At 39.9% G+C, this 12,189-nt stretch overlaps 2 protein-coding genes across 9 annotated transcripts in view; one reads left to right on the forward strand and one right to left on the reverse strand.

Moving 5' to 3' along the window:
- Positions 1 to 765: 765 nt before the first annotated feature.
- Positions 766 to 10,770, forward strand: LOC121963292 (NLR family CARD domain-containing protein 3-like). Of its 2 annotated transcripts, XM_088080237.1 has the most exons (11): positions 766 to 872; positions 2,225 to 2,260; positions 2,460 to 2,610; positions 2,758 to 2,838; positions 3,294 to 3,348; positions 3,807 to 4,035; positions 4,248 to 6,072; positions 6,469 to 6,636; positions 6,782 to 6,949; positions 7,059 to 7,105; positions 7,205 to 10,770. In XM_088080237.1, exons 3-11 carry the CDS (start codon positions 2,483 to 2,485, stop codon positions 7,741 to 7,743), a joined length of 3,240 nt encoding a protein of 1,079 aa, XP_087936363.1. In that variant the 5' UTR covers positions 766 to 872; positions 2,225 to 2,260; positions 2,460 to 2,482; the 3' UTR covers positions 7,744 to 10,770. The 2 variants fall into 2 exon arrangements, with proteins under 2 accessions (XP_087936363.1, XP_087936364.1); XM_088080238.1 differs by lacking the exons at positions 766 to 872; positions 2,225 to 2,260 and having other exon boundaries at positions 2,340 to 2,610.
- An 829-nt stretch (positions 10,771 to 11,599) lies between these two features.
- LOC121949780 (pleckstrin homology domain-containing family A member 7-like) overlaps positions 11,600 to 12,189 on the reverse strand; it is a 178,519-nt gene continuing 177,929 nt past the window's right edge. For all 7 annotated transcript variants that reach the window (XM_088080226.1, XM_088080229.1, XM_042495539.2 and 4 more), the window contains one exon: positions 11,600 to 12,164. In XM_088080226.1, the coding sequence (XP_087936352.1) occupies positions 12,142 to 12,164 (23 nt within the window). In that variant the 3' untranslated portion in view covers positions 11,600 to 12,141. The remainder of the gene's footprint in view (positions 12,165 to 12,189) is intronic.

The raw sequence follows: 12,189 nt of genomic DNA on the forward strand, positions 1-12,189 counted from the left end.
AAGGCTACTTAAACCATATGATGACACTTAAAATTTTTCTGATCACGTTTGAATAGGTACAACTATTTTGATGGCCAAGATGATTAATAATTAACCCTTTGAAACTTGAGAAAGGTGGCTTTATTTCTTTCAAAACCATTGGAAAAAGGTAATGAGATACTTAAGAAGAAATTACCCCAAAATTAGTGAGAAATTAAAAATTAAATTAAAAGTTACAAGTTACCTGAACATTAGTGAAAAAAAAATAAATATAAAAATGAATGAGGAAATTACCTGAAAAGGTGCTTAATAAAAATAATAATAATAATAGTTCTGTAACATATTTTTAATCATGATCACATTTTAAAACTAATCACGATTGTTGTGAACACCGTTTTCTTGAAAATTTCCCCATGGTTTTTTTTAAATAATGTTCTAAAACAACAGAATCCTGCATTTGACAGGAAACTTCTTGCCAAGTTGCTCATTGCCTTTTTTCTCGTTTTAGAAAAAGAAATGTAAGGAGTGAAAGACATTTGAATGCAGCACAAGAAAAGTGATGTTGATTCAGGTTTCAAAGGGTGAAAATTTAGCGTTCATTTTTAACGCCACTAAAAACGTATTTGAGTCACACCAGAAGACTGAATGCAATGTGGCTGATACATTTTCACCACCTGACCCACCCAAAACATGTGAGGCAGGCGTCAGAGCATCGCTCTCGGCCCCTTCACAGAAAAATCTAGACTGTCTGGCTTGACTGGCTGGGCGAAGTAACCAATACGCTGGAGGTAAGAGTCATATTCTTTTTGCACAAAGAAATGGAGCATGTTAATGGATTTTTACATACTGATGGAATGAGTTTTTCACTAGTTTGCTGTGAAGATCAACAACAGGTAATTGCGGTCATTTCTAAAGTCGAAAGAAAATGGAAATGTTAATCTTTCTTTACTGCATTTTTGGTACGCAACCATAATAGTACAAAGCGCTTTGGATGGAGCCCACAATGAAGTGCACCTGCTTTTAGTTACTTAAACGGAGTACCAGCAAGCAATGAGATCAGAGCACGTTCATCTTCAGTCAAACAGGACTTGGCTTTGCAAAGTTTACACCGGTATGTAGCTCTGTGCTCTCTCTGTGAATCTGGCTTGTATTATTTTGCTGTGCAGCCAAAAGTACAAAAAGCTACTGAATGGGCATGGTAAATCCCACCATTTCACTCAAACATAGCAGTTTATTTAGAAGCCTATAATTATTGTCTAAACATAATTTTCCCAATACTATGTGTTAGATAAAAGGATCCTTTATGAGTCCCACAGCTGGGAGATTTGCATCATTACAGTAGGGGATAGTAAAAAACAAGAAAAAATGTTTTTAAAAAAGCAATATCATCAAAAGAAGAAAAAGTAAAATATAATTATTGGTTGAATTGCTGAATTCACAGTATTGCACATATAAAGTATAGATATTGCACAATGCAGCATATACTGATATTGCATGTGAGTGATAATTTTTGATTTTCAGTTTTGGTGTACGTGAACTACCACTGGGAGCAGCGTTGATTGTAAAGTTAAAGAGATACTTTACTGATATTCAATCAGCTTTGTTTCAAAACAGTGTGGGTAGTATGTGCAGATGAACTGTGATAAACCTCCCTGTGATGGCCAGATAACCCCACCCCCCAGCAAAACTCCACCATATGACTCAGATTGATACAAAACATGTCATCTGTGAGAGTTTTGCCGGCTCTCCTGGGCTGTTGCTCAAACTACAGGCTGTACTTAAGAATTTGTGTACTGCCCACCATCTATGCTGCCATCGCAGACACAAAGTATATTTGAATTGCATCAGACAGACCCGCCCCTCTTTCTATGTCTCTCAAACTCGGACCAAAATCCAATCAAATTTTCAAACTAGACAGTGCTGATCAAATCAAAATCATGGAACCGCAAGACCTTTGTCGTGTCTAAAATGCTCTTGGAAATAAATCTTAGTGCTGTGTTTAGCTGTTACAACAAGTTTGCAAACGTGGGCCCCATACCGCTCCCTGCACAGTGAAAACGGAGGCCAACAACACTTAGATCAAACGATAAAACTAACACTGGAGAAACCTTAAGACATGATTCTCACAGTGCTCCGAGCCTTTTCCAGGTGAGAGAGGGATCTGTGTAGGAAACCCTTCATACAACTGCATTTCTGTCCCAATAGTAATACATTAATAATAATAAAGACAGTTCTTATTTTGTAGGCGTCTGTGCTCTTTTCCAGATGATGGTCTACTTTGGTGAGTTGAATTTTTGACATCTATGTTTAATGCAGCTACCTGGAAGCATTTAAAATGTTTACACTTCTAGGTAATACAGCACTAATGAGCATGTCAACTATAACTTTTGTGTTGAAGAGCAAACAAATATTCATACATGCTGAACAAAATCAAAATGTAAACAACTGAGTTTAACCACTGTACAAAATTATCTCTTAAGCATATTAGGGTAACACCTTCAAAATGGACTCTGCAAAAGAGACTGAAAATTATCCTGATGGGACACACATGGCTGCCTCATCCTGCTTGTCCATGAAAAGTGATGCCTCCATGGAGATTCCTCTTCACTTCTCTAAAGAAGTGGCTTATGGGTACATACAAGTCTGTTCTGGGTTTAGCTGTGGTAGCTGTGCTAGGTTAAATGACTTGATAACCAGTGACATCTGATATTATTTTGAAAACTTGCAGATGCCTTGTGAGAAAAAACCCTCTGACTTTGACCATTCTTTCTTTTTCAGCTCTGTAGAATCTGATAAATCCATTAAAAGTGCCTTCTCCAGTAAAATACATCATGACTTCACCAGGGAATGTACTGAGAGGTAAAGTCTGTTCTGTTTTTCAGTCCATTTTTATTTGGCTTGATTATAGACATGGTTATAGCATTGTAGCTCTCAACAATTAAACGTTGGTAAAAAGTCAGTAAAAAATCATATTGACTGAAAAACATGCAAAAATCGATACAGATACAAGAGGATGAATACTAATGATTTAAGCAATTACACTTAGCATCGTAACTTTATTGTAAAGTGTTATGTCCTTTTCGTTGCAGTTCAATTGACGAGGTGGTTGACTTTCGGTGTAACTTTGGCTGGCAATACTGTTTACAAAGAGTAACTGACAATTCCTCTACAGTGTGCCTTTAAAAATCTTGATACAGACTACAGAAACACTCCTTATATTTGCATGCTGCATAGGCAATATTCTGTGAAAAACGGACTGAATTTTAGCACACTTGATTCATTGTAAAATAACAGAATTCTCTATTTATCTCAAGGGACCAACATGACTGGTCAGAATTGACAGAGATGGATGGAAATGCCATATTTTCGGTAGGTTATGTGTCTACTGAAATCACAACGTGTTAACTACATAGCATCTGTGTTTTGAATCTTTTTTTATTATTAATAATTCTTTATTTTTTATGCCTCTGTGCTAGCAATAGCTGATTGGATTTTTGTGGTCATGATTCAAAAGACAAAGTCATTGTAAGCTCCTCTTTCTCATTTCTTGTAAATGCAATATCTTCAGAACATCTCAAGGGATTTCCTTTAAATTTGGCACGGCTGCCCACTTGGACTTAAGAATGAACTGATTTGATGTGGTTTTCAAAGGTCAATGTGACTGTGACCTCACGAAACTTTTTTTGGCCGTAACTCCAGAAATCATCTGCTATTTATGGCAATATCAAAGGTCACTTTACAGTGTTCTGCAAACACTTTTCTGCTAGCTAAATAGTCTAAGTTAACTTGGGTATAAGCCTTTACTCATTATACTTTCTTCATTGCAGTTGGTGGAAGAAAACTGCAAGAGGATTTTGCTGAGTGAGCTGAAAAGATATAAAAGGATGCTCTTTCCACATCTATTACAATTCTCTGAAAGTGAGAAGCAGGAAAGAGACAGTTTGACTACTGAAGATAAAAAGCAAGACAGCAGTGCCAGTGAGGGCGCTCTGAAGATTGCACTACATGTCTTAAATAAAATGGACCAAAGAGAACTTGCTAACACACTGGAGAAGCGTAAGTAGAAAAACACAATGTCTGATATGTTACACTTGTATCCTATTTTATGTTTGAAGAAAATTTATATATTTGGTGTTTTTACCAGAATGTTGATTAGGAAAGAAAACTAACTTTGCACTGCCAAATGAACATTTAAGACAAAAGTCAGTTTGAGGTTTCTGCATTAAAATGAATGAACACGCATCATTTTGTTTTCTTTGCATAACTAGATATTTATGGTGAGCTTGATGTCTGCCAGCGCAAACTCCGACACAGACTGAAGAAGTTTGAATACATTTATGAGGGAGTGGCACAGCACGGGACCCAGACACTTCTCAACAAGGTGTACACTGAGCTCTACATCACAGAGGGAGTCAGTGGGACTGTTAATAATGAACATGAGGTCAGGCAGATCGAGACTGCAACCAGGAGGCGAGCGACAGAAGAGAAGCCAATCAAATGTGAAGACATCTTTCAGCCTCAGCTCGGACAAGACAGATTCATCAGAACCGTGCTGACTCAAGGAATCGCTGGCATTGGAAAAACGATCTCTGTGCATAAATTTAATCTGGAATGGGCAGAGGGAAGAGTTAACCAGGATGTCCAACTCCTAATTAATCTTCCATTTCGGGAGCTGAATCTGATGAAGGAGCGCGACTTCACACTGACACAGCTTCTTTATAATTTTCTCATAGAGGCAAAAGAATCAGGAATTTTGGATTTTGGCAAATACAAGCTTGTGCTGATATTTGATGGGTTGGATGAATGTCGGCTTCCTCTGGACTTTGACCGCAACGAGCGCTGCCGCAGTGCCTCAGAGCAGGCTTCAGTGGATGCACTACTGACAAATCTCATCCAGGGGAACCTGCTGCCCTCTGCACTCATCTGGATTACCTCCAGGCCTGCAGCTGCAAATCGCATTCCTGTTGATCTCATTGACCGTGTGACAGAGATACGAGGGTTCAACGACCCCCAGAAGGAAGAGTACTTCAGGAAAAAAATCCCCGATCAAGACATGGCTGAAAGAGTCATCTCACATGTCAAGTCAACCAGGAGCCTCCATATCATGTGTCACATACCAGTGTTCAGCTGGATGTCTGCCACCGTTCTGCAGAGGATCTTAGAAGACACAGAAAAGAGAACAGAGGTGGATGCAATCACAGGAGAAATGCCCAAGACTCTGACACAAATGTACACGTATTTCCTGGTATACAACTCCTTGATCAGAACGCAAAAGTACTCAGCAGGACAAGTAGCATCTGAAACACAGTCCCAGATGAAAATCAATGAAGAGATGATCCTGAAGCTTGGAAAACTGGCCTACGAGCACCTGATGAAGGGCAACATGATCTTCTATGAAAATGAACTGAGTAAGTACAACATCAGCATCACTGATGCGGCAATATATTCAGGAGTGTTCACGGAGATCTCGAACAACGATTTCGGATTACATCTGGAGAGGGTCTACTGCTTTGTGCATCTCAGCATTCAAGAGTTTTTTGCTGCCATGTACATTTTGCACAGATTCATCTACTTCAACCAGAACCTGCTGGAACAACAAGAAACCATCACTGTCCAGGAGGCTCCCAGCGACATGAACGACCTTCTCAAGAGTGCAGTGGATAAGGCCTGGCAGAGTGAGAACGGACATCTGGATCTTTTCCTGCGTTTCCTTCTCGGCCTCTCACAGACATCCAATCAGACTTTGTTGAAGAGAGTTCTGACCACAATGAAGAGCAGATCACCAAGAAATGAGGATATTGCTGAGTACATCAAGGAGAAGATCAGACAAAATCCCTCCACAGAAAGATGCATCAATCTCTTCCACTGCCTCAGTGAGCTGAACGATCAGTCTCTTTTGGAGGAAATCCAGAACTACCTGAGCTCTGGTAGTTTGTCAGAGACCCAACTGTCACCTTTACAATGGTCTGCTCTGGTCTTTGCATTGTTGACCTCAAAAGATGAGTTCGATGAGTTCGACTTGAGGAAATATTCACGTTCAGAGGAGGGTCTTGAGAAGATGTTACCAGTGATCAAAGAATCCAAAGTAGCCTTGTGAGTAGAGAAAAATTGATCATGTCTGTGTATCTATTTTTGCATGTCATTTAGGAATTCCTTGAGTAATGTTTGGTTTGAATACATGAAATGACAGATGGAATTATGCAATGAACCCTGAATATATAGGACATTTACATAAATTTTGGAATTTTTGCAAGTGCAGTGCATAAAAAATGGCAGATTGCTGTTTTCAGCGATGATGGTGTACTGTCATGCAGATTTGACCACATTCTAAATGTCTTGTTGATCAATTAGATTGCTTGATTGTAACTATATGTTGTATAATGTTGAGTGAAACTTGACAAAATTGAATGAAATTTGATAATATTGAGAAGCTGGCATCTTCTAGTGTTTTCCATGTGATGCTAATGTTTTGATTTGTTTTTTTTAAAGGCTTAAAGAATGCAACCTCACAAACAAAAGCTGCAAAGCACTTGGAGCAGTTCTAAGCAATTCATGTCTGAAAGAGTTGGACCTGAGTGATAATGATCTGCAAGACTCTGGAGTAAAACTTCTGTCTGCTGGACTGGCAAGTCCAACATGTCAGCTGGAAAAACTGAGGTTTGTAGAAGAGTGATGAGGAAGGCTATCAATGACAGACAGGAAGCTGAAACAAACTTGAAACTGGCCAGTTCTAATCTCCTGAATAACATTTTCTATTGAATTGTGCGAGTGACAATTAATTAGTTTTTCTTTTAAATTTCAGGCTTCCATTCTGTGGAGTCACAGAGATTGGCTGTGGCTATTTGGCTACAGCTCTGAGGTCCTACCCTGCGCACCTGAAGGAGCTGGATCTGAGTTACAATTATCCAGGACAACAGGGGATGGCGCTGCTGTCCTGTTTACAGAGGGACATGGAAAACCTCACTGTCAGGTATAACTCTGAGTTCAATTCAAGCTCAAGTTTTTTATTTTATTTTTATACTGTAATCCAGTTTAGCACTTTTTACTTATAAAATGTTCTTGGATTTTTTTTTTCTCAGCTTGAACGACAGTGCCGAGTGCTACTTGAAATCAGCTCTCAAGAAATGTACGTTTTTCTCTTTTAACACACTGATGACAACTTTTATACATGAATATTTTATATGTATGTATGTGTGTATTATGTTTCTCATTTGTGTTTCGTCAGATGCGTGTGAGCTTACTATGGATCTGAATACTGCCAATTCACTTCTGTCTTTTTGTGAAGACAACAAAAGAATGACGAGAATGGAAACAGCTCAGCCATATCCTGACAACCCAGAGAGATTTACAGATGGGGGACAAGTTCTTACGAAAGACGGTCTGTCCTCTCGTTGCTACTGGGAAGTGGAGTGGACTGGGGAATGGACAGGGATAGGAGTGGCTTATAAAGGAATAAAAAGGAAAACAAAAGGTCATAGTGGTGGCCTTGGCCACAATAATCAGTCCTGGAGTCTGCGTTACCGTCAAGGCAAATACACAGCTTGGTACGATAACAGTGATACCTCCATATCTGTTCCCTTCTTAAACTCCAAAAGGGTGGGGGTGTTCTTAGACTGGTCGGCTGGCACTCTCTCCTTCTACACTGTATCGTCAAACACCATGACTCATCTGTATACTTTCCACGCTGATTTTTCTGAGCCACTGTATCCAGGGTTCAAGCTGGGGTATGCAGACTCTTCAATCATTCTCTGCCAGCCAGAATGAACCTAAAATATCCCAAATATTCAATGTATCTTCATAAAACATACACTGAATAAATAAGGACTGGGTGAAAAAAAAGCCAGTCATGCAAAATTTAAAGGATGTCAGAGGGCCTTGTTTTCTCATGTGCTATTTATCCTCATCAACTAATTGCGTCTTTCCATACACTGGCTTGACTCGGTTTGACCCGGCACATCAGCCCAGCATGGCAGGGATTTGCTCCCCCTTTAACATACTAATGACAACATAGTCATGAATATTATATTCAATTTCTGCCAATATATCCCCCTTAATCCTCCACATTGGACCTTTAAAAAAAAAAAAATCATACATTAACTTAGCCTTTTTTTTCCCCTTATTCCATAAGACAGCCTCTCCTCTGTGTTGGCATTTTGTGCGTTTTGTGTGTCCCGCCAGCTACTCTGTCATGAGTTGATGTTTTTAATCTATTTTTAAAGCGTCTCCTTATACTACACTTTTAGATCAGAGACGCAACTGTCACCTTTACAATGGTCTGCTCTGGTCTTTGCATTGTTGACCTCAAAGGACGAGTTCGATGAGTTCGACTTGAGGAAATATTCACGTTCAGAGGAGGGTCTTGAGAAGATGTTACCAGTGATCAAAGAATCCAAAGTAGCCTTGTGAGTAGAGAAAAATCGATCGTGTCTGTGTATCTATTTTTGCATGTCATTTAGGAAATCCTTAAGTATTGTTTACTTTGATTATATGAAATGACAGTTGGAATAATGCAACAAACCCTGAATAAGTAGGACATTTACATAAATTTTGGAATTTTTGCAAGTGCAGTGCATAAAAAAATGGCAGATTACTGTTTTCAGATGATGGTGTACTGTCAGATTTGACCACATTCTAAATGTCTTGTTGATCAATTAGATTGCTTGATTGTAACTATATGTTGTATAATGTTGAGTGAAACTTGACAAAATTGAATGAAATTTGATAATATTGTGAAGCTGGCATCTTTGTTGTATAATGTTGAATGAACACTGGCACTCTGGCTCTTAAGTTGATCCGGCCTACTGGACTCTCTGGACTATCGCTAGCTTAGCAAGTTTGTTTTTAGCCTGGTGGCTAGGCTAGTCTGTCGCTCCTAGTTAAACTTTTAAGCTTTTAACCTCGCGCAGCTTCTACGGACAAACTGCTAGTCTGATGGCTGAGTGTGGATGCGAGTGTCGGCCATGCCATCTTACCGTTTCAAGGCTGAAGAAATGCATCGCTGGTCTGCAAGTTGAGTTTAGGGAGAAGGATGAGCTCATTTCGGAGTTTTCCTCTGTCGCCACAGTCCAGGAAAAACACCTCGCAGGTCTGGGCTCCTCTGGCTGCAGACACTCGGACACTGCTCCCACTCTCCCGTGGTACGGACCCATCATTACCGGAACACCGGAGCTCGAGGCTGTTTCAGCGCTGCTCCTGGGAGCTGAGCCCCGAGCAACGGCAAACTCGACCCGGCATCAACCGGAGCACTGGACTGTGGCCCGCCGATGATGGCAGGGAGCCCCTCTGCTGAAGACGCCGCCGCCGCCTCGCTGCAGCAGTCCCCGGCAACAACCCAACATCCGCAGCCGGTGAATGCGGCCCTCAGCGCCGCCTCCTCCATCGACACTTGAGGTCCGAGCAACCGTTACTATCTGCGACCGGGACCGTTTCAGTAGGTTTCTGGCTTTACACGAGTGGCTTCGGGCTCAACGTCGAGCTCAAAACTTTGGCTTCATCGACAATTTCAATCTTTTCCGGCAGCGTCCCGCGTTTTTTTCGCAGCAGACGGTCTTCACCCACAAAGGCTGGGCGCATGTATGGTGTCAGCAAACATTTTTCATGGCGCCCTCTCGAGCTCACCTGCGTGACTGTTTACAATCAGCGGCACCTGTGACCCGCTCTGGATACTCGCTCCTCATTGGCTTTTAGTTCTTCTTCTACGCAGTAATATATTGTTGTTAACACCGCCCTCCACAGGCAGGGAGGAGACATAACATCTGCCTCCTATTGAAAGTAGCGTCAGGCAGAAAAGAGGACGCTCTCAGCGCGCAGCCTCCTCACCTGACTCAACCCCAGCTGTGCACCAGCCTCAAACTCTGCCTGATAATGTTTTAGCACGCTAAAATTAGCACTATAAATATCAGGTCTTTGTCAGGCAAGTCACTTTTAGTGAATTATTTCATTATCAAGGAGAAGCTTTTTTTCTGTCTTTAACTGAAACTTGGTTAAATGAAAACAGTAGTACAGCAGCTCTCATCTCATCAGCTTCCCCAACCTTCAATTTTATTAGTGAGGCCAGAGCACTTAAAAAGGGAGGCAGTAGCCACCTTATTTACTGATGTCCACCAATGCAAAAAGTTGTCATATGGGAAGTTTGACTCTTTTGAATATGTTGCGTTTCAGTTGAGATCCACCTGTCCAGCAACCTTGAAATATAATCCCCCTAAATATAATCCACACTTTTTGGGTGACTTTTCTTAACTGCTGGCTGCTGTGTGTATTCTTTTTGATTGTGTTCTTATAGTGAGTGATTTCAATATTTATATTGATAACCCCAGAGATGGAAATGCTTAATAATTAACTCATGCATCCTGGACTATTTTGGTCTTTCCCAACGTCACAAATCCAGCACATAACAAGGGTGATATTTTAGATCTCATTATTTCTAAAGATTTACACATTTCAGAGGTCGTGGTAAGAGATGTTGCCCTCTCCGACCACTACTGTGTCCTCTTTACAATGACCATCGCTACTGATACCAACAGAATTAAAACAGAGGTTATTAAAAAGCGTTACATCCATAAAAACACCTGCACATTTTTCAACCAGGCTTTTACACCTACACCAGCTCTGCCTTCACCCTCTGTCAACAACCTTGCAACAGTTTCAGTTATAATATAACAAATGTTAATAATGCCGTTGCTGTTTGGAGGAATGACACAATAGTTAAAGCTCAAAAAACAGAGTGTAGAAAAGCAGAACGCAGGTGGCCAAAAACCAAACTCCAGAACCACTATGATATCTTAAAAGAGAGACTTAACTTACAACCTGGAGCTGAAGAGGGCAAGGCAGTCCTTTTTCTCAGAGATCATTAATAAGAAGAACAATCACACACACTCTTTATTCACTATTGTTGACAGATTGACAAACTCCCCCAACATCGCTGCCTCCTGAACTACTATCCACCAAATCCTGCAATGATTTAGCTTCTTTTTACTCAGAAAAAAATCTCAAAATAAGACAGTCTGTAATTCCATCAGCTTAAGCAAAATGCTACTGAAAGAGTCCTTATTAACACCAAGAAAGTGGAGCACATTACAGCTGTCCTTCAGTCACGGCACTTGCTTCCTATATGTCAAAAGATAGATTTTAAAATACTGTTACTTGTATATAAAGCGCTACATGGTCTCGGACCTAAATCCATTTCACATTTACTTGTTGATATGATGCATCTAGACCCCTCAGGTCATCTGGGACAGGTTTGCTCTGTGTTCCCGGGATCAAAAATAAGCACAGCGACGGAGCTTTAAGTTTTTAAGCTCCTCACCTGTGGAACAAACTCCCCGAATACCTGAGGTCTGCTGAAGCTATTAACTCGTTTAAATCGGGGCTTAAAACATTTTTGTTCACTCTTGCTTTCCAATGACTTTTCTTCCCCCCTCTCTCTCTTGCTCTTTGATTCTTTTTAAGCGTTTGAATGTAATTTTAATGTTTTCTTATTCAAAATGAATAGCATTAGATTATCCTGTTAGGCTATGTTCAACAAATGACAAAAATGTTTATTGTGTGTAAAGATGTGAGAAATGAACATATTTTAAAACAAAAGTGACCTTAACATGTAAACGAAACTGACACCAAATAATTAACTTTTTTTTAATTTTATATTTATTTTCTGCAATTAATTTCGTCATGTTTTTACTATCATTCATATTCTATTGTAATGTATTTTACTTGATTGACAGGACTGTGATCATTGTTACATATATAAAATGTTATAAATATGGTAGAAGTTGAACAAGCACGTCAAGCCAAACAATGTAATAAATAAAGGATTCATGTCAAACATTACTAATCTGAGCATGTTGGCATTGGCTTTCATTTCACTCTTTTTATTCATTCATAAAAATACAGAGCAAACTGCAGAACAGCTAACCGCAGAAAAAAAGCTATTCACTCAGTATAAATTATTGTTGCTTAAATGTGCAGTGTAAGTGCTGAAAGCAAGAACTTAATTCTATTTCAAAACTACAAATCTCTAAAGGAAACTCTGAAGAAATGTGTGTCATGTTCTCACCCATAAAAAAAACATTTGTTACAAGTGAATCAGTTAGTTGGCAACTGTTGAACAAAGATTCGATCCTTCTCCTTCTCAGAGAATCTCTTCTGCTGTGTCGGTCCTGCAGGTCAGTGCTCTGCAGCAGCTTTGGCTGAGGAGAAAACACAGTGAAGTCA

The sequence above is a fragment of the Plectropomus leopardus genome, chromosome 7 (assembly GCF_026936395.1).
Source record: "Plectropomus leopardus strain MGB_pleo_1.0 chromosome 7, ASM2693639v1, whole genome shotgun sequence".
NCBI classification, from domain to species: Eukaryota; Metazoa; Chordata; class Actinopteri; order Perciformes; family Serranidae; genus Plectropomus; species Plectropomus leopardus.

Bases quoted from the DNA above. Each gene is read 5' to 3' on its own strand.
- LOC121963292 (XM_088080237.1), top strand. From the start codon at position 2,483: ATGGACTCTGCAAAAGAGACTGAAAATTATCCTGATGGGACACACATG. The intron at 2,839-3,293 runs GTAAAGTCTGTT...ATTTATCTCAAG, and splicing joins ACCAGGGAATGTACTGAGAG to GGACCAACATGACTGGTCAG. The intron at 6,950-7,058 runs GTATAACTCTGA...TTTTTTTCTCAG, and splicing joins ATGGAAAACCTCACTGTCAG to CTTGAACGACAGTGCCGAGT.